Genomic DNA, 27,160 nt, shown 5'->3' on the forward strand with positions numbered 1-27,160 from the left:
TTCAATAAGATCTTCGAAATAAGAACAACGAGCATTAAATAAACTATCAATCCTGAAATATTTGGACTTGCAAAAAGGTGCAATAAAAATCTGACATAGTAAAAAAAAAAAAAACACATAGGGTTTTTTTATTATTATTTTGACATCCTCACTATTTTATGGATTTGACTTTGATATCATGTTTAAATTTTAAATCAACAAGTCTAAGTGAGTCGGTTGATTGTTAAAATAAATAAGATTAGGCACCAATTTAATCCAATATCTTAGACTTGTTAAATCGGGATAAATTGCAACATATACCACCCAACTTTTTTAGTTCTTTATAATATGGACGTATTCTTTCCTTTCCTTTCCTTTTAATCTTTAGATCACACCAATAAATGTAAGAAACACTATTATTCAGCTGCTTCTTATTTCCTATGTCTCCAAATCTAACAAGGGGAGAGGATATTAAAAATATTGTATATCAATATTATAATAAGAAAGTTGGTAATTGGATTGCAAGAAAACTTTGATGGTTTAGAATCCTTTAATCAAAACTCACTTACGTCACCTACCCTTTACACAATTTGATTAGAAGAGAAAACAACAAGAGAAATAAAAATCTTTTGATTCAATAATGTCAACCCTAATGTACAGCAAAATATTGTTCATAAAATATTTTGTTTATTATTTATAACAAAAATAATACAAAATCCAAAAAAATATTTTTGTAGATTGAATTATGAGACGGGTTTCCATAAATAACAAGATATGCAACCAATCAACGGACCTTCCAACTGACCACACAAGCCACCAAATAGCTACGTTACCACATACGTGTCCGTTGATAAGCGTTTTGGGCCACCGACGAGATACTGGACGGTCCTGATCCTTCTAAATGTAGGTAGGCTTCGCGGATTGGACGGCGATGATGTCATTAGAATAAATCTGCTCGCCCATCCTCCTCCACGCGTCTCGAGCGCAGGCCGCAGCTCCTCTCCGCGACGGAGCTACGAGTGATTACAAAGGCCAAATCCCCAACCCTTCTTCTTCACCTTCCCACAATCTCGTCTCCGCTCTTCCAAGCCAAGAATCTGGATCCAGATCTCGTGGGAGACTGCCTGCCTACGATCTCGCTTTGATCGAAGTCTTAGACCGTGGTGTCTTTCGTGTTCATCTCCTCGGGAGCCTCCGGATCGCGTATGTGCCCAAACCTCGATTTTTTTTCTCCTGTTTGTCTCGATCTGATCGGAGCCCGAAAGGATATCCGTGGCCGCTTCCGGCAACCCGCTTTCCTCGCCAAATTTAGGCTCTTCATTCCTCGGATCTTGGTTCTCCAAGCGGATCTGTAATGCGTTGCGTATTTTAGATCCTACGCTCGATTCTTAGACCACACACTCGTTGGTTGTTGAAAGGATTAATTAAGACGAGTTAGATCAGTCGTTTACAATATCGTAGAGCTAACTACAGAGTTAAGTCGAATACTTCATTGGATAATTCCAGAATTATGTGTGTCTATTGATGTCAGTCATTTTTGTGCAGTCTGGAAATTTGTCCTCCGATGGGTGCTGCTACTAACTATTCCATGTTACTAGTCTAAAATCCTGGATTGTTGTGTCGAAAGGCTTTGGTGCAGATTAGGTATTGAGGCTTTGTTATGGAATTTCCTATCTGTGTCTCCTTTATCCTTTTATGAACTTTGATCTTTATTTAACTCATTTTGCTACAATTAACAGAGGCTTACCTTGTTAAGATGATAGGTCGATATTTAGTAACACCTTTGATCTGATCTGCAGTTGAAGTTACGAGTGCTATTTGGATTGCTTGTTGCAATCATGTGGATGTTTAAGCCATTTGCTGGCAAGGAACCTGCCAGCCTTGAAGGCCGAACGATCGATGTTGGTAATGTAAAGGTTCATGTTCGAAATGCCATCGCGGAAGGGGGATTTTCCTGCATCTATGTTGCCACTGATGTTGTGCAACCATCCAAACAGTATGCCCTGAAGCACGTGATCTGCAATGATGATGATTTGTTGGATCTCATCATGAAGGAGATCTCTGTGATGAAGCTGCTCAGAGGACACCCAAATGTTGTTGCTCTTGTGGCACACACCATATTGGACATGGGCAGGAGGAAGGAAGCATTGCTTGTAATGGAGTTCTGTGAGAAGTCTCTGGCTACTTTGCTGGAAAACAGAGGGTCTGGATACTTTGAGGAGAAACAGGTCCTCTTGATTTTTAGAGATGTTTGCAATGCAGTGCATTTCATGCATTCCCAATCACCACCCATAGCCCACAGGTAGGCTCACATACCTGTTCTAAATGTTCCAATTTTCGCTTACCATGATATTGATGTGCCAACACATTTAGCTATTTATCTTGTCCTTTCTGATGCCCAAAAGTTTCTTGTTTGTTGTGGAGTTTGGAAGGAATGGTAAAAAATATATAAATTAGCTGGTGATTCTTGCAATTTTTTATGATCTAAGAACAATTTTCAAGGTTATTCTGTAATGCAATAGCATCTTTTCAGCAAATCTTTCGCCTTTTCCAAAAGGGACAAATTGTCAAATTGCTATCCTTTCTCGTCCTTTTATGACCACAGGTAGAAGGTAAGATAAGAAAGGGAGATGAAAATTAAATTGGTTGACAAGTTGTCCTTCAATGTCGACACTCCAATCCACATCTGTTGCTAAAAATGATCAGTAGCTTTAAATCTCTCTTCATTCTGCTTAGAATATCTCATGCCAGGTATCGTGCTTATTGATATTTGCAGGGATTTAAAAGCTGAAAATGTTCTTCTAGGACCTGATGGAGCTTGGAAGTTATGTGACTTTGGCAGCACCTCAACCAATCACAAATGCTTTGACAAGCCTGAAGAGATGGGGATTGAAGAAGACAATATCAGAAAGTACACAACTCCTGCATATAGGGCCCCTGAGGTTTAACCAAAGAATTGATTTGATTTTAAATTAATTAGAAAAATGCTGTTATAAATTGTTCAACTAATGGTTGTTTGATTCTTAATTTTTAAATTGATCCAGATGTGGGATCTGTTTAGAAGGGAAGTTATATGCGAGAAAGTGGACATCTGGGTTAGTTATCTGACTGAATTCCCTCAGCTTTTATCAGTTGGAGATTCTTCTTTTCCCACTCTCGAGGATCTTATCTTTTTGCTCTGCACATATGATATCTTGCCAGTTTGAGTTTTGTAGCAAACTTTATGTTTCTTTTTTTCACTTTTTTGTTGTTATCCAATAAATTAAGCTTGAATTTTTAATCTGATGCTTTGAACTATTAGTGAAACTATTCTACTTTTACATTTCTGCACACTTTTAATATGTTTGCAATTAACTTGGACATCGCTTGACTTTGTCTTTTTGTTTTTCTTGTATTTGAAATATAAGAGACTAAATTTATCTCTTATTTTCGAACTTCAGAAGTAATTTTGCTGGTCCCAACTAAATTACTTTTAGTATTTAAAGAACTTCTCATAAAATTATAGTCTATCAGTACGGCAATCCTCGGTCCATCTTTGTTCCCGGTTTTTGTTTCGGAAATTTATAGAAAAAAAGTTCTACTACGAAAATCTTCCGAAACAAGGTTCTTCCACATGATCCAGAAAAGAAAGGCTGTACAGAAAGAAAGAAACAAAGTTGCCAAATGTGATGCAAACCTATTTTCCCTATTTATAAACAGATCACACTCTGAACTGGAGTTGCTTCTGCATGCATAATAGAGATAGTCGATTCACTTTATTCAGTCTATAACTTAATCGTTACATCTTTCAGGCTCTTGGATGCCTTCTATACCGAATCTGCTTCCTCAAATCTGCATTTGATGGTGAATCAAAGCTTCAAGTCTTGAATGGGAACTATCGCATACCTGACGTACCAAAGTACAGTTCTGCATTGACCGATCTGATCAAGGATATGCTCAAGGCTTCTCCAAACACCAGGCCAGACATCACGCAGGCAAGGGCTTTGCTTGATTGGTCATTCATCTCCATGAATCTAGGTTAGTCATAGATTATTGCATATGTGGTAACCGTGGAGTTGGGATAAATCTCATATCCTTGTGCTGATAGTGTATCTATCTGACAGGTCTGGTTTCGTGTTAATGAACTACTTCCTTTGGAGTTGAAAAAGCACTTACCTGATGGCTCTAGTGGAGCTGTTGAAATGCATCCACCTCCTTCAGGTTCTCAAGATCAAGGTAAAAATATGCTCCAAACTTAGCTAGTTATCCAGTTTATGCATATAAATGTTTGTCTACAGGGTAGATAAGTCATCTACAAAATTTTGTTTTCCTTGTGAAGGAATTATGATCATTCATGATGATTCATACAAAACTAGTAGTTATGTTCATATTATCATAGTTTTCCGTTGAGTATTCTATTCCCTTGAAAACCTCTAGGCAAAAGAAATCTTGCAGATGACAACAATCAGTTGCTTTTTTTATTTCCAGAAAAGTTATTTGTGAAGATCTTTCTTTTCAAGTAAAGCCTCACTTTTGGATTGCCTGATAAAAACCTGGAGAAGTTGGAGGAGAATTGTACTTGTTTTATTTTCTTACTTCCATTTGCTGCAGTGAAGAAATCTACTTGTTATCTGGTTGCTACACTGTCTAAAAACACATAATCAGATGCCTTTCTTGAAAACAGATACCAACATCATTTGATTTTTTTTTATTTGATATTATTTGCAGTATATCCTAATTATGATGATTATTGCAATTTGAATTCTAAAGGTGTTCCAAGAAAGACCACTTTGTTGCCTCGAAGGGGCCTTGCTTCGGTACCATCATCACGGGAATCCGACAAGGAGATGCGTCAGACCAAACCCTTTCAAGATGCTCCAAAGACAGGTCGTGGGGCGCTTGGTGCATTCTGGTCCACTGAACATGCAAAGGATTCTGCAGTTGTTGATAACAAAGATCCCCACTTCGATGAACCGATCAAACAATCAGCATCGACTCAGAATCGCAATACAAGTGTTTGCAAAGTTAGCCCTCCAAGGGAAAGACATGTTTATCTTCGGAATCAAGTCAGGATTGAACAAGGGGACCCTGTGAAGAGGCCAGATGAACGCACTGGTGAGGACTTTGAGATCAAATTTTTCCAAGAGATGAAACAAAGTTCCAACCCAGAGAAGAAACCAGCTTTTGAGAATGAGACATTTAATACTTTTGTGGCTGATTTCGGTACTGGCAAGTTGAACTCCAAGAACATTACCGGTGATAATATACCACATAAAAGAGAGCTAGAAGCAGAAGTTGACCAGCTAAAAGGGCAGCTGAAGCAGGCCAATTTGGAGAAAACTGAAATTACATCCAGATATGAAAAGCTATCCGCAGTTTGCCGTTCTCAACGACAAGAGATACAGGAATTGAAGCATGCTCTTGCAGCAGTAAGTCCATCACCACCGGGCAAAGACAGCACAAAGAACCATGAGCATCCTGGGAGCCTGCAGTCCATAACTCCGGTACTTCCTCCGTCACTTCTCTTAAAGCTTCCCAACTTGTGGCTTCACACTAATTTCTCACCATGTCTGTGCCCGCTGCAGCCGAGGATGAAGATTGAAGGAACTGTGTGGGAACTCCAGCAAGGAATGATGCACCCTTCTCCATCACCTAGACCCGAGACAAAGACGTGGAATGCTTTCGGGGCAACCAATGGCCATCAAAATGTTATGTCGGCCGTGAATCCCTCAACAGATCTGTGGGGCTTCAATTTGGGGAGTTTTACAGCTTCGTCTGGTTCGCAGATATCTGGGAGCTCTGCTCAAGGAAATGCTTCCATGAGGACTAACAGTGGGGCAACAAAGAAGGCAGATGCAAACCAGCCCGCCGGATGGGCCGGTTTCTAAATGCATTACCATACCATCATGATATAATGCATAGTGTGTCGAAATGTTATTTATCATGGTTCTTGTCACAGCAAGGGGACTTGGGAAGCTCATGTTTTCTGCCGTTGGGCAGAATCTGCTCGATCTGTAGTTGGGGACTGCGAGAATTAAGTAAGTGGTTTTTATTCATTGCTCTTCTTGGAGAGTTTAATTGTTAATTGCAGAATGATATATATTTCTATGGACGATTTATTCTCGGAATTAGAAGACGGCGTTTAAAGGGCACAGAGATCGGTTACACATCCCCCTCCTCGTTCCTCGACTGTGACGCCGCTCTCTCTTTCCTTCGTCTCGAGCTTTCCTATGTACCTTCCCTCTCCTCTCATTTCAGGACGTTTCTCCGCTACTCCCATCTGCCAGCATGCCTCATCCCGCGGTGGCGGAGGCGGGGCAGAGGAAGCCGCGGATATCGGTGGCCGGTGGTGGGTTGGGCGGCTTGGTCTTGACGCTGGTGGCTAAGAGGAGGGGATTCGAGGTGCAGATGTTCGAAAAGCATCTGAGCGCGATCCGGGGAGAGGGCCACGAAACGCGCTCGCCGTGCTCCACGCCATCGACCCCGACGTCGCCCGCGAGATCGCCGCCGCCGACATATGCCTCATGGGCCATCGCCTCAACGGCCTCGCCGACGGCATCACCGGCCACTAGTATGCACTCTGCACTTGCTCTCTGTAATTAGTCTCGGATCGATTTTTCGTTCGTTGGAGGTACGTATTTCCATCCATTTATATGTTTGTGACCTAAATGCCCAACCCATAAAAACCCTACTTTTGAGCTCTCTATAACGATTCTTCTTTCACAGGATTCCGTCTCTCGGTTTCTTTGACAGGTTTACCGAGTTTGACTTGTTGACGCCAGCTCAAGTAATATGTAGAATTTCACTGCAGGAAATATTGCTTAAGAGCAATGGGTTCTAACACAGTCCTTCTTAACAAAGCAAATGTTGTTATTGACTTCAGGGAATATTCTAATGCATCAACTTAACTTAATAAGTATGGAATTAGCTTACCTTCTATGAGGTTGTTTAGGTGGTCGTGCTCATTCAAGACGGAAGAGAGTTCGAAGGTGATGATGCAGCATCTTTAGTTGAGTTGAAGTTGGGATATAACTATATGATGGTTTGTTCTAAATTTTTTGGGTGGCAGTATTCAAGCTATAATGTTCTATAAAATTTTGGTTAAAAATTATAAAAATCAATATTTATTTTAATCATATTTTGTAACGAGAAGGTATAGTCTTTCAGCGTAATATGTCAAAATATATTAACGGACTTAAATATGAGGTTAAGTTATAGTAATAAGTATGTATAAAAGTGGTTGTTAAATTTTAATCAGCCTTCAATGAATCTAAAGGTTTGAATAAGTTTGATCATGTCTAAAATAGGGAAGTTCAAATTTTAAACATCATTCATTCATGTGGAGGATAATAATTTATCTAGACATGAATGGAATAATAAAAAATTAAATAAAAATATAAATTAAAGAGGAGTATAATATTAAAAAATTATTAAGATACATAGGTGGTTGTGGTCCTTCGAGATGGAGAGTCCGAAGGTGATGTACTTTGTTGGTGGACGACATATGGTCGAAGATGATGATGTCACATCTTTTTTTTCTTGTTAAGTTGAAGTTGGGATATAACTATATGATGGTACGTTTTAAATTATTTGGGTGGCAGTATTCAGGTTATAATATTCTATAAAATTTTGGTTAAAAATGTATAAATATTAATATCTATTTTAATCATAGTTTGTAACAAGAAGGTATAGTTTTTCAACCTAACAAAGTAAAATATATTAACAAACTTAAATACGAGGTTAAGTTATAGTAATAAATATGTATAGAAGTGATTGTTAAATTTTAATTGGCCTTCAATGAATCTAAAGGCTCTAATGAGTTTGACCATGATTAAAATAGGAAAGTTTAAATTTTAAACATCATATCATTTAGGAGAATAATAATTTATCTAGATATGAATAAAATAATAAAAAATTAAATAAAAATATAAAAATATTAAGATAATAAATTTAGATAAAAAAAATATCATCTTTGTCAAACTAAATTAGACCCGATTGAAGTTATTATAATCTTATAATTATATTAATAAAACAACTTAAAATAAACTCCAATATGATTGAAACTTCCATCTCAACATAAATACAATCTCTGAAGCACTTTTAATTTATTTTGGCATTATCCTTTTTTATCAACATGGCTAACTCATAATTTTGTTTTCATTTAATTATTTTATTAGCTTTTCTCATACAAATCACAAAATCAAAGTTCGACAGTCTTGACCCAGTCGATGCCTTCCCCTCCTCTTGCTCCCAAGCAAAACCATCCTCACCTCCGTTGCCACAGACCCTACTCGTGACGTCGTCACTGGCGATAGCTTTCCTCCTCTTTGTCTTCCTCCCCTCCTCCGCTCCCGTTAGAGATCACCCAAGTCTGCGGCGCCACCCTAAAACCCTCTGCTAGTCCCCCTTCCTCCCTCACAATCCTCTCCGCGGTCCATGACCCCCACCAGCGCCCTCGCCCTCCCCGCCTTCCGCTCCCAGGTAGACTCCATCCTCCCCTCCATCGCCACAGACCGTGGTCGTGTAGCCACTGACCGCGATTGCCTCCAGCATCTCCCCCTCTCTGCACGTTGCGTGTCCGTCACCCTCCCCGCTGGTCCCCTTGCAAACACCCGCGCCTTAGCTGGCCCTGCCCTCCTCCACCAGACTGTTAGTCGGCAAGTACGTCCACTTGTCGCATCGTCGATGCCATGGCCTCCGTCGTTCATAGATCTTATGGTGGTTCCGGAATTGCAGTCTGGGGTATTTGAATGGCTTGTGAGCGCGCAACTCACGAAATCGGCAGATACGTCCCCGTCCCTAAATGACCACCCTACCCCAATCTTCATAATGTGGGGAAAAATTTCACCGGTTATCTGACGTCCTTTATGGGCTCTCCAGGGGCCAATTTGTCATTATGCATGAGGAGAAGGCAAGGCAAAGCGATGTCATCATCGGCCGTGAAGACCCAGTAGCGTCCAAGAGAACCGACGGTCTAAAAGATCGGCCCGATCGAGAGGCCCCGCAAGCGAGCGAGCGAGAGGACCGGAGGGGATTGGCTCATCCCCTCCCCCGCCATCTTGTCAGGAGCACCAATGACCGAGGGCCACGAGAACAAGGTTCGGCCTGCTGCCACACACTGCTCGTGTGGGTCCCGCACGTGGAAGCCCTTGATAAGCTTGGATAGGAAGGGGAAATGAAGGGCAGGTCTCTCTTCTCGCAGCTAACAGTCTCTCCACCCCGGCGCGAGTCACAGGGAGAGAGAGAGAGAGGGAGAGAGGAAGAGGAGGCACAGATTGATATTGGTGTCATCTATCATTTCTCCTCCTCTTCCTCCTCCTCTTCATCAATAATTTCTCTCTCAGGTACGTGAATAATAATGTTCCTTTCTCTTGTTCGAGTTAGATCTGGTGCTCTCTGTCTACAAGAATCCTTCCTACTTTTATTTCCTCTATGAAATGTTCATCGCATTTATTTGGTATTGCTCTACTTTTTTTAGTTGTGATTTGTTTTTGTATTTGTTGTACCGTTGTAGATCTGAAACGACTCCATCTATCTACCGGCCAAAGTAGTTCTTTTTCCCTTCCATCATCTTTTATAGTCGATCTTTTTCAAGTCCTTTTTTTTTTCTCCTAAAACATCTACTGCTAATAGCACGCCAGATTTTTCATCTCCAAATGCATTCATTTTGAAGAACAAACTGTAGTAGCACATATTATTAAACCCCGAAGAAGAACTCGCCTCTTTCCCCTTTTTTTGTTCCCACCCTCCTTCGGATCCCTCGATCCACACGGCTGGCCAATGTCACAGATCGCTGCGACAGTCGTACACGGCACCCGCTCGCATCGGTTGTGCCCCGCCCTCCGCTGTAGGTACGCGACATCCCCTTGTCCGGAGACGTCGCAGCACAGCTGGACCGCGCTAGCCTCTGTCGACGCCGCCCCTCTGCCACCACGAGAAATAAAAAAAAGGAGAACGAGCACATGGTGCATTCTAGGGCTGACGTGGACGACGACAGTCCTGATTTGACCGGGGTCGGTGACAGTCCATCTCGGTGGCCCGCAGCGTCCCAAGACCAACACCGGCGACGATGAATCCCCACCTTTAGACATCATAATATCAGGAAAACGAACGGCGGAGCACTAAAATTAATGCACCCCCGGACGGCGAATCTCCATGCGGGGTCGGCGTCATACGTGGGACGCGAAGTGGTCCGGGACATATTCCACTCCCGTGTGGTCCCCACTCTATTAAATAAATATATAAATGCATGTTCTGTCAACTTTGGGACGCTTTCTCGTTTTCTTTCCCACTTTGGACTCACTCTAATAAATGTAGACAGAGATTTACGAGGCAACGCTGTCCGTCTCACATGCTCCTTCCACCCCCGTCAAATCGATTCATTTATTTCCAACCCCGTCAAATCGATTCATTTATTTCTTTGGTTCAAATTGGTTCATTTATAGCTTTATCGTCCAGGATGAATGTCTTGTGTTTATAGTACGTTTGGAGGGTTTTTGTGGGGTCTCCAACCGTGTTACCGAAGGTTGCGCAAAGCTCTATTAAGTCAGAGCTGCATTAGGAAACGGGGGAGAATTTTTGGGTTGCCGTATCTGTGCCCACTGCTTGCTTCCGTTATGGAACGGCCTTTCCGCATGTGCTTTCTTGTATTGTTTTATTTTATTATGTTAATTTAAAGCAAAGTTGGAAGCTAGATTGGGCCATCATTCTTGGCTTCTTCTGTTCTCTTCCGGCTGATCCCGTAAAAATCTATGTTGTGGGTCGCAGGTGAGCCCATAGCAGCAATGGGAGCGGGCGGACGCATGACGGCGAAGGAGCAGGCGACGGCGACGGAGGACGTGCCCCTCCGCTCCGGCGGGGGCGGCAAACCACTCCACCGCTCGCCCACCGAGAAACCCTCCTTCACACTGGGCCAGATCAAGAAGGCCATCCCGCCTCGCTGCTTCGAGCGCTCCGTTCTCCGCTCCTTCTCCTACGTCGTCCATGACCTGTTCTTCGCCTCCCTCTTCCTCTACTTCGCGCTGGCCATCATCCCCACGCTGCCGCCAAGCATCGTCCTCGCCGCCTGGCCGCTCTACTGGGTCGTCCAGGGTTGCGTCCTCACCGGCGTGTGGGTCATTGCCCACGAGTGCGGCCATCACGCCTTCTCCGACTACTCCCTCCTCGACGACGTTGTCGGCCTCGTCCTGCATTCCGCCCTCCTCGTGCCTTACTTCTCCTGGAAGTACAGCCATCGCCGCCACCACTCCAACACCGGCTCCATGGAGCGCGACGAGGTCTTCGTCCCCAAGCCCAAGTCCGCCATGCGCTGGTATTCCACGTACCTCAACAACCCGCCCGGCCGCATCCTCACCCTGGCCGTCACCCTCACCCTCGGCTGGCCTCTGTACCTCGCCTTCAATGTCTCCGGCCGCGCCTACCCCCGCTTCGCCTGCCACTACGATCCCTACGGTCCCATCTACACGGACCGGGAACGCGCCCAGATCTTCATCTCCGATGCAGGCCTTATGGCGGCCGTGTACGCCCTCTACCGCATCGCCGCCAGCTACGGCTTCTGGTGGGTGGTGAGGGTGTACGGAGTGCCGCTTCTGATCGTGAACGGGTGGCTGGTCCTCATCACCTACCTGCAGCACACGCACCCGTCGCTGCCGCACTACGACTCGAGCGAGTGGGACTGGCTGCGCGGGGCGCTGGCGACGGTGGACAGAGACTACGGGATTCTCAACAACGTGTTCCACAACATCACCGACACCCACGTCGCCCACCACCTCTTCTCGACGATGCCGCACTACCACGCGATGGAGGCTACCAAGGTAATCAAACCCCTGCTGGGCGAGTACTACCAGTACGACGGCACGCCGCTGCTGAAGGCCATGTGGAGGGAGGCGCGCGAGTGCCTCTACGTGGAGCCGGACGAGGGGAGCACGAAGAAGGGCGTCTTCTGGTATCGAAACGACATCTAAGAGGTGATGGTGCCGACGTTGGCTGTGATAGGTTGGTCATTTGTGTTTCGTCGTAGTCGTGTCGTCGGTCGTCATTTTGATGCATGCAGTCTGGTCGGTGATGTCTTATTCCATTGTGTTAGTGTATCGATCCATCAAATCATCAAACACACTGACGATCGGAAAAAAAACACCCGAGTGTGGAGACAATAATCATCTTATGATGCAGTCTTTTCTTCAGCGTCTGTTAGTTTGGATTCGCATGGCTCTGAGTTCTTAGTAGATCTTCTTTATGGGACTCGGCTTCAGGGTGGTATTGTGTTTCAATCAATCTTGAGCACAGGTCACATGTTAATAAAGTTGACTGGCTTCAGGGCTTTGCCATGCCGAATCTGTGGAACAATGTTTGTGTGTAGGGACTTGGGACGTAACCCCATTCCCGGAGGAGGCGGCTATTGTGACACCTGCCATCTTGACTCATGTACAAGATGTGGCCGTCGGTGCTCGTAACATGGGAATTCATCCGATGACAATAAACAGGGAAGCCATGGGAAGAAGAGTGTCTGTCTATATAGATGAAGCGATTGGATGTCAATAATGGATGACACACTTAGTTCACCCATGAGATGTCAGAACATAGTGTCTTTCTCGTAACCTGAAGGGTTTGCTTGTTCCAGAAGAAAATAATTAAGAGTGTGTTTGGAAATATATTTTAAAATTTATGTATAAAATGATCCAATATATATTTTAAATATGAATTAATATTTAATATTTTTTTAACAAAAAAATATTTAATATATTTAATGATCAGCATTTCAACATTTGTAAGAAGAAATGTAATTTTTAAATTATAAAATATATAATAACTAACTTTATCTAAAATTACAACATTGTCAAATTGATTTAGTGAGAAATTAATATGATTTATATTTTCTACAAAGGTAGAATTTTATTTATTTATTTTTAAAAACTATTATATATATATTTGGGTCATATGAAATTTTTTATAACATTGCGTACATTCATTTATTTAATTTATTGTTTACTTATTCATTTAAATAAAAATATAATCACTTTTGAATAAATATTAAAAATATTATAATGGTAAAATTGTCATAAAATATTCAATGGAATTTGAAAATAAAATTTTACCAAACAACACTTTAATGTATCTTTAAAATATAATTTTTATTTATTATTTATCAAATACTCAAAACATTTCACAATTTCATAGTCACTTTGTAATCAAATCTCTCAATTTAAGTATAATTATTTTTTTTTCTTGCTAATAAAATTTAAGAAATAAATATTCAATATTCTAAATTGGTGATGTTATTTTTGTCAGTAAATTAAATAAAAATGAATATTAAATAAATATAAAATTTTAAAAATTATTATCTTATACGTAGAGCTTATCTATTCCTATTTAAGGGGAGAGAATCACTTATTTTTTTTCTCACTTATATGGGGTTGAGAAGAGATGAGTTCCCCTTTCTTTCCTAAAAAATAATTTTTTATTCCTTTAAATGTCTAAAATTTTATTTTTTTTTATTAAAATATATAATTATTTATGCTATATGTAGTTTCTAAATTTTTTTCTATTCCTTCAAGCATTTAAAATTTTATTTTGAAATTAAAATATATTATAATTATTCATGATATATATAGTTTTTAAATTTTTTTACCTTATATGCATGAGTAATATTTGATTTCTATTAGATTAACATAATATTTTATTAAAAATATTATTTTCTTATGTAATTTTATTTTTAATCTACTATTATTTATGATGTTGTAATGACTTAATGTTAATGAATAAATATCTTGATTATAATTCCATGATGTTAAAACTCAGATTTACGAGAATTGATTAATATTTAGGCCGATATTAGTTTGTTGGCTAGACATAGCTTTAGAGGCCTAACTAATAAGCCAGACTCAGTCACCATGCTAAGAACCAACCTGTAGGTTAACTTGGCCCAATCCAATATAGGTAGATATATGCAATGCACAAACTTATCCATACGCTATGGACTGATCTAACTTAGCATAATTAATGTATAATCATATGCAATACACATGACCAATACATGGGTTGGCCTAGTGCTTTGCAATCTAATCCATTGTCTTTATTTTATTTTATTTGGATCCAAACATTGATTGAACTAAATGAGATTTAACATATTCTAGACTAATTTGACTTATTCAAATATATTTAACAGAAATTAAATTTAATATAATCTAAATTATATTAGTCTACGATGATTTCAGGCTAGTTATATAAGGATTAAAGAACGATATAATTAAGTTCTAGTTAAATCTAGTTTAATCCGACCGATTGAGTTAAGATTTAAGTCACTCGAGAGCTAATTGATATTATTTAATATTAATAATATTTAAAAGATAAATTAAGATATTTTAATATATTATTTCATCCCTATATGGACATGATTAATATGAGATGATTTTATTTTTCATACGCGTAATAAAAAAAAAGAAAATATTGGAATCAGCTAATCAATTAGATCAATTATTGTCTTATTAATAACTTACGGTGAATCTTGTCTTATATAAAACAATAGTCTCTTAATTTTACCTTTATTAATGACTTACATTTGTACACTCGAGTAATCAAACCAAACCAAAAGCTACATCATAAACAAGAAGAAGAAAATAAAAAATCTTCCGAAATTCCAAATTAAGAGAGAGAAAAAAAGTTTTTAGCTTTGCAGAGTTCATGCAAAGGTTCACGATGACCTCTTTTAACCTTTTCCTCCTCGAGAACACCAGTCTCCCTCATCCACCTGAGAATTCGCATGATGCCCACGCAAAACGCCCCGCCCTCGACCTCTACGAGGCGTTGAAAGCCAGAAAGATAGATTCTTCCTCAGATGGCGAGCTGTCTTACACCCTCCGTCGTGCATTAAAGAGCAAATTACAATTCCCATGCATACGTGGAGGGCGTCAACTCCTACTCTAATAAATAGGTACAGTTTCTGAATTCTTTCCTCTTCTTTCTTTTCTTGCTCCACTTTGTTTCCTCAAGATAAAGAGCAGAATAAATCACTACATTCACACCCCTCTTCTCATTGGCAACAAGGAGAAGATGCAGTTCATCATCATTCATGTCGTAGCTACAATGCACGCATTGCTTAATAAAACCCACCCAAACCCTCCCTAGCGACCGACTTCTTCTCTTGATCTACTTCATCTCTTGCAGCATGAATGGCGGTGGTGGTGTGCCCCATGGCAGCTCCACTGCTGCGCCGGTACTCGGCACCGAGCCTCGGCTCGCGTCACATGTCTGCTCCTTCTGCAGGAAGCACTTTGGAAGCCTGCAATCCTTGGGAGGTCATATGACCATGCACCGGCGCGAGATGGAGGAGCTGCGGCGGCAGCATGAGGCGTACATGGCGAGCCATCGCCAGCCAAGGCCTGCAGTACCAACGCCCGCGGCGCGTTCGAGCATGCGGATGCTACGACCTCGCCATTGTCGCCTGCAGGAAGCTCGTGGGATATACATGACGCCGCTCGCCGCCAACCATGCCTTCTGGGCGGCGTACCGGAGCACCGATCGGCTTCCCCCTTTTATCAACTTTATGGGGGTGATGGAACCCGAGGCGGCGGCGGCGGCGGCGCCACCGCTCCTGCAGCTTCCTCAACAAGAGGTTCGCCAGGTTGAGTCATCCGAGGATACCCTCAGTGATCCATTGGTTGCTCCTTCGAGAGAAGAAGAGGGTGACGAAGCGAACTCCTGAGTCTCGATCCGATCTCCTCCATGCTCTCAACTAAAAAGGTCTGGTGATTAGCGTCCTAAGAATAAGCAAAAACCGGCATTGGATATGGTATTGTGCTGTTCGTGTTGTTTGTCGATCTCAGTTTCGAGTTTGTGTGTTCATTCAATCTAATTCGTCTTGAAAACACATCTAAATACTCTCAAATTTGCATCATATTGCAGGTGATATGATCAAACATTTCTATCAAAACAATTATGCTCTAACTTTTGTGCACGCAATACAACTACTGACTCAACCAATCAGTGCTCTGAGTTGGAAACATTGTTCTTTTAGCAGAAATTCTTCTTGGCAAACCCTAGCAGATGATCAAAACCACCGATGTTCAAAAAGACCTTATAAATTGCAGCAGGAAAAGTCTTGCGGCCATTTGTCTTCCACAGACCTCTCCTGTAATATGACATTGAATGATGATGGTTATGATTCTTGTTTTACCAGTAACATCTGTCATTTGCCACTATCAGCATGCAACAGACGAGTGTGGATTACACGTTGGGTCACATGATCTAAGAGGTTTAGGACAAGAACGATCAAGAATCTATATTATGATGTAACCTGAAGAATTGGTGCATTATGAAGATGACCTTATTATTGTTGTTGTAGTAATTTATGATCCATTAGTCTTTAAAGCAGATTAGAAAGAAGATAAAAATGTGAAAAGCTATGCATAAAACTCTAAATGAGAGATTCACTGCAACTCTCGAAGAACACAAGATGATCATTGGTGTTAAACAATTCGTCAAATCAAAATCAAGGAAATGTAAAGAAAAGAAAAGAAATCCAATTTCATTCCAAGCATCAATTCAACTCCATCAAGATAATATAGTGCCTAAAAATGAGCTACAAAGAAAGAGCATGTTACAACAAAAGTTCAAAGATTCCAACCGCAAAAAGAAGAAACTTGACACATTAGATTAAATAAGTTTAAGATGAGAAAATATTGGAAATTACACATGTTCAATTCTCATCAATATTGTCATCAGCTAGAGCACTTGTGTCGTTCGTTAACTTTGCTCAATTCCATTGTTAATAACTTACAAAGTGACTCGTCTTATATAAAACAATTGCCTCTTAATTTTAGCTTTGTTGTTGTCACTACTTAATCATGGTACATTTTGTAGCTTATTTGATCCACTTCAATTTGCCAATCCATGAATGCTATGCGCATCCTTACTTGAATGTAGATTACTTGAATTGAAATGGTAAGGATATGGAATGACCAAAGAGAGCTATTTATAGTCTATGGTTGAGTTAGAAAGATAGAAATATGCTTCTGTTTAATGGGTAAGTGATAATTATGGATATCCTAAGTAGAAAAACACTTCATGATGACTTCTTTTAACCTTTTCTTGCTCCTCAAGTATGTCGTGTCTCATGTCTCCAAATAGATTCTCATGCCGCCAAATAGATTCTCACCTTCTTCCTCAGTTGGCAAGCTGTCTTATACCCTCTGTCGCCCATTAAAAAGCATAAACTCAAACCCAATGTAGTATTAGAATCACAAATGCAGGTAACCATTTCTTATTCTTTCTTTCTTTCTTTCCTACGAGCAAACTAAATCGCTACATTAACACCCCCAAGGTTACACAGTTCATCATTCATACTCACTATATATAGTCCCACTCAAACCCTGCGTATAGCAACAGAACTCTCCGTTCCCTAAGTATACTTCATCCCCTTGCAGGCTTCCATCGTGAGCCATCATCCGCGAAGACCTGCACCGGAGCCTGAGGTGGTCGCGAGAATGACGGCGCCCCAACAGCTTCTGTAGCCTCCTCGTGGACAGGTCCACCAGGCTGACCCATCTGAGCTCACCTGTGATCAGATATGTGATAAGATTACCTCAAATGATCCAGATTAGATGTAATAAAAAATAAAAATAAAAAGGATTTATTGGATCATGATTTATTTTATTATTATTATTATTTTAAAAAAAATTATACTATCTTTTAAATAATATAAATAGGTGCTGAATCCAAAGCATCACAGATTGATCCTCGTTCCCTCTACTATCTTCTCTCCTTTCTCTATGGAGTTTTGTAGAAAAGTTAATGAGGATAATATCTGATTTGAATAAGATAAGTAGAAGTATATTGATTAAAAAAGAATGGAAGATAAATGGATCCAAAAGATGGGAAAAAAAAAAGAAAGATGACATGCAACGGAGTAAATATTTTTAATCAACTTCTTGTTATTTTCAAAGTTCAAAATTATCAATTTTGGACCATTAAAATGAGAACTTATTTATTTTACAATGATTGTGAAATTTAATAGAAAATAGTTTTGTTGAGTATAATAGGTAAGAGCTCAATATTATTGAAGATAAAAAATCTAAGATGAATGATAACATACGGAAAGATGTAAGAGCTCTTTACATGCTACTATAAAAATCAAAAATTTCAACATAAATTTAAAATTCTTATAATAAAATATTTTAAAAACTTCAAAAGGTTTCACTACTACTACTCTTTCATGGTTTGCCTCGGGATTGTACAGAAAGTACATCACATCAAACTATATCTAAAAGAGTGTCATTTGAGCTTTAAATGCTATATAATATTGCTCCATTGACTCCGTCATAGATACCTATCTTTAGGTTCATGAGCTTCAAATTAGGACGCACAAGAGTTTCCTAGACAGTTGGGGTGAAATGCGATATAGTTGAGGTCAGTACATATCTGAACCATCGATTCATATCTTGCAATTACTAATGTATCGATAATAAATCTTCAAGGTTTTGCATAATATAGAAGGCGATCCTAACGTTTGTAAGAACTTGGTTCTCCTCGATCGACATAAGATTAAGTATATTTATCACGCAACATGCATCTTTATACATTTGCGATATAAAATGTATCGGCAGGCAGGCTGATTTGGGATTTAGGATTCGATGACACTAGGTTGACCATGAACTCCGAAGTCCATAGTCCTACCATAGCTCCTTGCCCTTTGGGCTAAGGGGGAGATCTTATTGGCGAGCGAACAAATCTCCTTGTGCCTAATTCGCCAATAGCTACTTGAGTTATGACGGTGTCCAGGATGATGGATTGATTGCATCACTCTCACCTGGATTTTTTTTTACCTGTTAGGCCGCCAACCGATAAAACATCTCAGTTAATATAAAAAGGCTAGTAGATAAAGTTTAATGATGTTTACATATCAGACTCTACTATATAAAGAGTATACATACACAATAGCGGTGTCGTTTCGAGTGTTCTCCTCATCAGGAATGCAGCAATTTGAGTATAGATGATGTTTCACATAGTGCTTTCTTCACCATCTTTTTGGTAACAATTTGATGAGGTCAAGTTCTAATTGTCCATCCGGTAAAAGGGGATGGAGGCTATGAAAAATTCTATGTACCTATGACTCTCAAAGAATTTCTTCTAATATGTATGAAAAGATAGAAATAAAATATGACTAAATAAACAAAATGGATGCTGGTATAAAATTATTTCCTTTAAACACCGAGACGCATTCCAATAACGCAACTATCATCACCATGGTAACCAATTTCAGCCGGAGTAAGACATTTCATGAGATAATAGGAAAGCTTGGTTTCATCTAGTAGAGTATCCACAGCATTAGCTGCACAAGAAATGATGAACATGACAAATGATTTATCAGGCATGTGACCAACAACGAACTCCATAGAATCAATCAATTTAGAATGCTTTCACTCTGTTCACTATATACATACAAAAGGAACATGCAAGGAATAAGAAATATCTAATGGAATCTTGGAACAGTTTAGCCTCCGCACATTTTCAAATATCTCGAAAAAAATTGACATTGTTAATTTTGCTACCGAAACTAAGTGCATTGGATTGTACAACATGACATGAGTTCGCGTGGATCTGTCTTCAGCACTTGCTGATGCCTTCTAAATACATCACACATCTCGTAGTCTCAGTGAAGGACAAGACGGATTTAACAACACACAACATCCCGCTCCTTATGGTACCTAATTTACAGGGGAATTCACATCACCGAGCACATGACCATGCATGCTACATTATAACTGTTCTTTGACAATTTCAGGAAGAGAAGGTGATGATGAACCGTTGTATTTACTGGGCACTGGTGTGTTCTTCCGGGACTGGCGCTTCGTGGGTACTAGTTTAGTTTCATACTCTTGCTCCCCACCACCCGAAAAGCTATCATCGTCATCCTCATCTTTGAATAGTGGGTGTACATATGCATTCAGGAGGTATGCTCTCAAGTCCAGGTTAGGTTCCGTGGCATGCTCTAATGTGTCTTTCATCATTGCTTCCTGCAAGTGAAAAAGCATAAGATCAAATTTTTATCAAGAGAAAAATCATACTCAACAGATATGTAACTACTTCTCATTTCAAATCACCTCTAGCAGCATCTTAGTAAACGGAAAGCATATCTAAGCAAGTTAATGTTGAGGACTCATACAATAATATCAACTAGCTCCCAGTAATGGATGCAGACGATGCTACGATTCAGATTTGGCCACTGCTGACAAAGGCTATCGAAGATGCATGCCAATATAAGACATGATTTGAGTAGTAATATGATGAGCCATTTTTTAGAACTGATTACCTATTTGATTTAGTTTTGCAGAGAAGCAATAGTAGTTATAGTGAAAGCTACGATGTAACAATCATATGACGGATAACAGCAGCAGCAGTTGTCCGCATTTGATTTATCAATGTTGTCGTTATTCAAGTGCAAATAGCTACAAGACCTACATCCTTGCAGTATCTCTATTGTGATGATGAAAATAGCAACACGTAACATCACAATTTTTGAGGAAGATATGTGATACTCCAGCTATTACTGATTACAATTATAGGAAGAAACTGAAACTTTGAGACTCTAGGTATAGAAATAGACAAAAAGAGGAAACCTACTCCAGACCATTCAATGGGTAACAGAGTAAGAAAGCATCTAATCAACTTTTTTTGCTGCCACAATAAACATGCAGAATATTTTGGAAAATCTTCCATTTTTTCTTTATTTACTGAATTATGAGGAACTACCAACATTTCAAGCACACATTATGCTTTAAGTTGACCTTAGAATTAAATCTGATTACTGACGAAAACAATAGAAATTTCAGTACAATATCCTATGTGACTCGTGAAAATCTGACAAGCAATCATGCAGACAAGTCTATCATTTAAATAAAATGAATATGAAATTAATAATAATATAGACTTACAATTTCAATATAAAATTAAAAAAATTGAAATAGAATTCATAGATTTAGTCTTTTTGTTAATCTTTCTAACTCATCTTTAATAAAACATTACCTGAAGTGGATATTTAACAAATGCAGGTTCATAACGGTTCTTGCAAAACCTATGAAATGATATGGTCAATACAGGAAGAACTAGTAGCAAAGGCGTCGAGTTTGCAGCATGCTTTGTACTTAGAAGTCCAAGTAGAAGCAGCTGGGAAATAATCAGAGCAGTGATGATACGACCATGGACATCTGGCCAAAATGCTGCTCCACTTTCGTATTCTTGATTGTAGACATTAATAATCTGAATCATGAGAAAAACTGGATCAGCAAAAAATACTAGATTTGTTAGATGCAAGTTGTTTGATGGTTAACAGAGAAGTGACAAACATGAATCGAGTATTCCAGCATTATGTTGCCGTTATCCTTTATTATATGCAAATTATTTGATGGACAAGGAAGTAAGCATATAATATAAATTATTATTCCACAAGTAATTTTAGCTATTATTAACCTGAAATAAGCTAGCACAAGAGAATACAAGTTATCTGATGGACAAAGAAGTGAATAATATGCAATATGATTATTCCACAGTAGGCCACTTCAAATAAGCTAGCACAGACGTGGTAGTTTGGAAACCTAATTTGGAGACTCTATGTCTTAATTCCTTTTTGTTTCAATGCAATGTCTCTTTCACTAAGTTTACTTCCCTAATTATTTATCTCCACAGGCATAGAAGTCATCCACCACAAACGGCACAAAGTATTATCCTCCATTTAGAAATAGATGAGAATATAACAAAAAGCTTGAGGAAAGAGAAGTCAAGTGCTTCATAAAACTAATAAACTCTCACTCTAGCCTTTTAGGACCACTATTCATACTAATGAACATGATTGCGAAATTCAAGGAAATTTAATAGACTTTGTATGTATAGATTTCTTTGAAGTTCATGAACAAATATTTGAGATCTTCAGTTATTATGTTTGTGCAATTCTCTAGCAATTTCTTCATTTCTATTTTTATTAAAAGAGAGAATTCAGTTTTCCAGTTTGATTATGCAATATATAAAAGATGCTTCCCTTGATCTATAAAAAAATATAGGAAAAGGAAATCATGGATGCCTCCTAAGGACCTTGAAAAAGTAATATCTTCTTTAGGCTATTTAGACACTAACATTTCCAAGAAAGGATTTAAATCTTGGTTTGATGTTGCTTTCAGTAACTGGTTGGGATCAGCCTGTTATCAACATATTAACATGTATCACCCAGTATCACCAGAATTATTTTTTTGAAAAAACTTATTATGAATAGTACCAACCTATATGATACTGGTCCTTAGTCATACACTCATACTAGTAAATAAGAGTCCATATTGCCTGGTATGCCCAGTCCATAATGTAGGAACAACTAGATGTTACACAATATCACGACTTAACAGGAAACTATTCGCACACCACCAAGGAAAGCAGTATTTCACTGCATCATACTTGTCATTTCTCCCATCAAAAGATAATCAAGAAGAAGATAGTAGTAACATAGAAGGGATTGAGAAGTATTAATATATTTGATCAACTAGATCTTACTTCTACAATGTGATTAGACCTTAGTTCTCATTCATATTTGCAATAACAAGGGGGCAAAGCAAAGATTCTCTCTTTCAGCAATGAGACAAGAAATAGGGATATAGGAGAAAAAAAGAGCAGAAGACATGACAGATGAGTTCTCAACCTCGCCAAAGGCCAACTTCCCGATCACAATTAACAGATGAAATGGCCCTAAATAGCCAACAAGAAGCATTAATGCAAGTAGTTATAATTCATGGATAACAAACTATCATTTAACCACATTTTCTGCTTTTCCAACATAAGGCTCATTCTCTAAAGATCAACTTGTTATTCCCAATATATCAGGTGTTTAGCAAACAAGTACCTCATTTCGTTGGGTTTACCACAACAAATAACTACTATCATAGCCTAGATGGGCTTATACTGTTGGAACTGCATAGAAGGGTAAGAAAGAATATACTCCACATAACCAAGCTCAAGGCAACTATCACATGTTATTCATTGAATCAGACATGGAAATGTATTAAGAATTAACATAACACGATCTTTTTATAAAATATATGGCAACTCTGAATGTTCAGGATCATTAAATTCCTGAGGTGCTTACCTGATGACGAAAGACAGCATAAGCCAAGGCAAAGAAAATTATTATGAAAGGGAGTAAGAATGGTGTGACCACTGCATATACAAGACCAAGCAGAAAGTAGAGCTGTATTTGAGGTTCTGATGAGGCAAAATCAATGCTTCCAGGATCCATTGCCTCTTCCCTGTCTTTTTCAGTCTTCACCAAGAAAAAATTCTTCAAATGGTAGATTATTAAAGGCTTCAATCTTAAGATCTCTCCAGCAATTCCAGCCCAACCATCAACCATGACGTATGTGATAAAGAATGTTGCTTTCTGGGGAATGGATACACCTATTGTCTTTGGAATTCTACATAACAGGACAAATTTCGAAGTATAAAGACTTTATTACATAACTTACTAAATTGATGAACAATTAATTATACAAGTTAGATATAGATAAATGATACATATGGAAAGATTCAACCTCGTACAATTGACTAGTCATGTTAACTATAAGATATCTCATTTAATGTTAATTTCTAGCACAAAAGAATAATAAATAAAATGCAAGACAATTAGTATACTATATAGTTATAAAGAATAAAACCAATTATGTAAAAATGTTTATGTTGTGTTTCACCCAAGGTGAGTTATCATGTAATCCTTTTCCAGCAGGTCATTAATCTGGTACTGCTACTATGATGCCACACCATGCATTGTTATGAGGTGTGTGAATTTATTTTATATGCTAGCATGAAAACTGGCATTCATCTTTGTAGCATGCTTGTTAATCTTCTAGGCGGTATGTACTTGTGGTATGTACTTGTGAAATAGTTTTGCTACAAAGATTGAAAAGTACTTATAAACTATGCTTGACAAGTACTTGTGGTATGCTTGTGAATTTAGTTTTGCATTATGGCTTATTCACAAGTATTTTAACAAGTACTATCATAGCCTAGATGGACTTATAAATGGTGGTATGTCCTGAAAAGATTAAAGTATGGCCAGCAAAACTAAATTCTTGGTCTTACCACAAGAAGACAACTGTTAATTTTTCAAAAGCATAAATGTATAATGAGAAAATTCTAGAAGTATAAGGGCATAAAATAGATACAATAAAAGTGGAAATGAATAAAAACCAATAATTTATGATAAGATGAAGCCAAGATTAATGGACCAGAAAGACTATAAATTTTAATCATTGTTACATAATCAAATAAACATTATAATGGATAAGTAACAAACTAAATGTTGATTTGAGGAGTAAATGAGTAGACAAAATATTGGCAATTTAGTTCTATTCAAATGTGAAAAACCCTAAGATGTCATAAAGCTTGAAGTAATGGTGAATTAAGAGCCCAAACATAACCAGAAGACAACTGTCTGAAAGAACTAAAGGAGTCTCATAACCTAGTACAAAAGAGGAGAATAACTAGTGACAGGAGGTTGAAGTTGAGCACTTGAAAGTTGAAAGTACAGGAGTTAAAAATAAATTATTATTGTATGCTCACATGCAACCATATAACCAATACTTTGGGAGGTTCCAGCAAAGGGACTATTTTAATCTTTAGAGGGTAGACAAATAACAGGCAGTATCAAATAGGAGGTATATATTAACTTGCTGTCATGTTAACAGAATTGTGTGAATGATGACAAAAGGGAAAAAACAAGACGAAGAGGGAAAAGGATGAGAGAGCTTGTGGGTGTGTGAAAATATCCCATCAACCCTTCAGTTTGGCAGTGTCAAATGACATAAATACAAGAACTCTTCCCCTCTCCTAAAACCTCCCACCCACAATAGATAAATAAATGAAAATAATGCATATCCCAACGATGTCATGTTGTCCACATGGATTGTTTCCCACCATTGGTTACTCTTGAAACCAACATCACAAGTAAAACTAACAGCAACTAATTTTTTTTTCTTAGTTATACTTAATTTGTTAAAAGACACTTCTACAGTATATCAAATATTCTCTTCTCCCCTTTCGAGGCAAATCTATATGAGATGTTAATAAACTGCAAAAGTTATTATTACTATATCTCTCATCCCATATATATTTATTAAATGACTTGATGGATCTCTTTCTTTTTCATCATTGCAATTTGCAACAAAGTTTACTTGTTGGCATCAGCACCATGCCAAAATCGTACTGGACTAATTCATATTGGTTGGTATAACATGGTTTGCCTTGGTACATCAATGAAAAGACACTAAAAATTACTTAAGATATTGGAACCAACCAATATGTTGGCACACTAATATACAAGTACACAATTGGATAGGTACAGCCAGTAAACCATAAACTTTGGAACTAGGTTTGAAGTACACTGCCTATTTTATGTGTTCTTTTTTTTCCCCAACCTCTACATCAAATTTACCATCTAATACATAATTTTAGGTTGAATCTCACAATAATTTATTTAGAAATCAATAGAACTGTTGCCCATCTGATCATACGTAACTACAACTTCTTTCAGTCAATCATACTCCTTTACAACTCTTGTGAAAGGATTTAGTTGAGAAAAACTCCTGATTTGAATGTTACATTTATAATTCACCTTTTAGACTTGCTTTACTATTTTCCTAGGAGAACATTTAGCTATTTAATTTATATTTAAGAATTCGTTCCACATCTAACAGCAAATAACTGTCAGCACAGCTTGAAAATTGTAACAGGCGATATATTATTTCATTAGGTTTACAGATAAAAATAGTAAGAAATATTTCATTGAATGCTGATGTCCATAATAAACCAAAGAGCTCAGAATTGCTCAGTATACCACTTCTTTTATTAGTTTTTTCAGTGACATTGGGTGATATAGGCCTATATATGGTTTGGTATCTCTAATTATGCCAGACTAACATGTAATCAAAATCAATATAGGACCAGTATTTAAAATCTTGTTCCCCAAAAATTTGATGTTTAGCTGATATTGATAAAAACATGGATCAAGATTCATGCATAAAACATGGTGTCGACATAGATGTATGAATTTCTGAGCCAATGGATTCATCAACCATTATGCACATCCATGCCCAGATGTTGGTATCAACAATTTGTAAATAAGTGAATTGGTTAAAACTCTGAAATAATTATTCTGCATAATTACTTTCAGAAATCAGGATAAGTTGCAAGACATACTCCGTTGCTGACTGGTGAATGAAAGAATTGAGTTGTTGGAATGCTGTTCCAGTGATTATGCTCCCTAGAAATACATTAACAAGTATGAAGAGGTAATATTTAGATGCAGATCTCCTCTGCAAAACCGATAAGGATGTAAATCCTTCAAACTTCGACATAAGCATCAATATTGTTGGGAGCAATATAAGAAATATCTTCAGAGCGATTCCAGGAAGAAAACCTTGGATGAATGCCTTAATAGTTTTTCTGTAGAATTATATGACTGCTTGTCAGTAAAAAGACAAAAGAATGCTTAGTGTAACTGCAAAAATCCCCAAAAAGTAATGTCATAACATTATGACACACTGATAGTTCTTTTTCAAATAACTTTCACTTTGGCAATTCTCTGGGACAATCTGAATTTTATATTAGATAAAAATATAGATCCATGATATTTCATTTTCAATTACATCAGATATCTAAAAAAGCTTCATCAAATGAAGTGACTAATAAATTTAAATTTTTCAATAATTCATTTTCAAGTTTCCTATTTCTGATTTAAGATTACAATACATTCTCTAATTGATGTAGCATAAGAAAACACATTCTTAGCCACAATATTTGAAATAATCCTTCAATTCCTGGTTATAATGAATTCAGGCCCTATTTTTTCCAGAATTCCAATGGTATAAGGTCTGATGATTGATACAATACTGATAATTATTTTTTTATTATACTTCTATTAGATTAAGCACTTTGTTACTATGAAAGATTTTAAACAAACAAAGCATGGTTTAGCCATAAGAGCAGTCTAGGTCTCAATATTAAGTGTTTTGAGATATTTATGGAAAACGCAAGGACAGGAGTGGGGATAAAATATCAAAAATTTGTTTCTTTTAATATAAGGATTTCATAATATTTCTCTATATCATAACTATAAAGAAAAATATTGCAGAAGATGTTTTATAATTTAGACTCTTAATCAGAACTAATTTTTATC

General features: G+C 38.1%; 3 protein-coding genes across 8 annotated transcripts in view; 2 read left to right on the forward strand and 1 right to left on the reverse strand.

Moving 5' to 3' along the window:
- Positions 1–950: 950 nt before the first annotated feature.
- Positions 951–6,895, forward strand: LOC103980417 (uncharacterized). Of its 3 annotated transcripts, none has more exons than XR_010485750.1 (9): positions 951–1,182; positions 1,779–2,281; positions 2,756–2,921; positions 3,024–3,074; positions 3,771–3,953; positions 4,083–4,194; positions 4,729–5,462; positions 5,544–5,996; positions 6,217–6,895. XR_010485750.1 is itself a non-coding variant. In XM_009396822.3 (9 exons), exons 3-9 carry the CDS (start codon positions 1,818–1,820, stop codon positions 5,844–5,846), a joined length of 2,013 nt encoding a protein of 670 aa, XP_009395097.2. In that variant the 5' UTR covers positions 951–1,182; positions 1,525–1,623; positions 1,779–1,817; the 3' UTR covers positions 5,847–6,014. The 3 variants fall into 3 exon arrangements, 2 of the variants coding, with proteins under 2 accessions (XP_009395097.2, XP_009395098.2); XM_009396822.3 differs by lacking the exon at positions 6,217–6,895 and adding an exon at positions 1,525–1,623 and having other exon boundaries at positions 5,544–6,014; XM_009396823.3 differs by lacking the exon at positions 6,217–6,895 and having other exon boundaries at positions 5,544–6,014.
- A 2,223-nt stretch (positions 6,896–9,118) lies between these two features.
- Positions 9,119–12,140, forward strand: LOC103980416 (delta(12)-fatty-acid desaturase FAD2-like). Its single transcript, XM_009396821.3, has 2 exons — positions 9,119–9,302; positions 10,726–12,140. Exons 1-2 carry the CDS (start codon positions 9,134–9,136, stop codon positions 11,919–11,921), a joined length of 1,365 nt encoding a protein of 454 aa, XP_009395096.2. The 5' UTR covers positions 9,119–9,133; the 3' UTR covers positions 11,922–12,140.
- Positions 12,141–19,427: 7,287 nt separating this feature from the next.
- LOC135609358 (calcium permeable stress-gated cation channel 1-like) overlaps positions 19,428–27,160 on the reverse strand; it is a 22,117-nt gene continuing 14,384 nt past the window's right edge. For 3 of the 4 annotated variants that reach the window (XM_065102535.1, XM_065102534.1, XM_065102533.1), the window contains 4 exons: positions 26,182–26,427; positions 23,078–23,402; positions 20,977–21,210; positions 19,428–19,967 (listed from right to left, as the gene is read on the reverse strand). In XM_065102535.1, coding sequence (XP_064958607.1) covers positions 19,710–19,967; positions 20,977–21,210; positions 23,078–23,402; positions 26,182–26,427 — 1,063 coding nt within the window. In that variant the 3' untranslated portion in view covers positions 19,428–19,709. The remainder of the gene's footprint in view (positions 19,968–20,976; positions 21,211–23,077; positions 23,403–26,181; positions 26,428–27,160) is intronic. The other variant, XM_065102536.1, reaches the window with a different exon arrangement.

This window comes from Musa acuminata, chromosome BXJ2-4 (assembly GCF_036884655.1).
Source record: "Musa acuminata AAA Group cultivar baxijiao chromosome BXJ2-4, Cavendish_Baxijiao_AAA, whole genome shotgun sequence".
Lineage (NCBI taxonomy): Eukaryota > Viridiplantae > Streptophyta > Magnoliopsida > Zingiberales > Musaceae > Musa > Musa acuminata.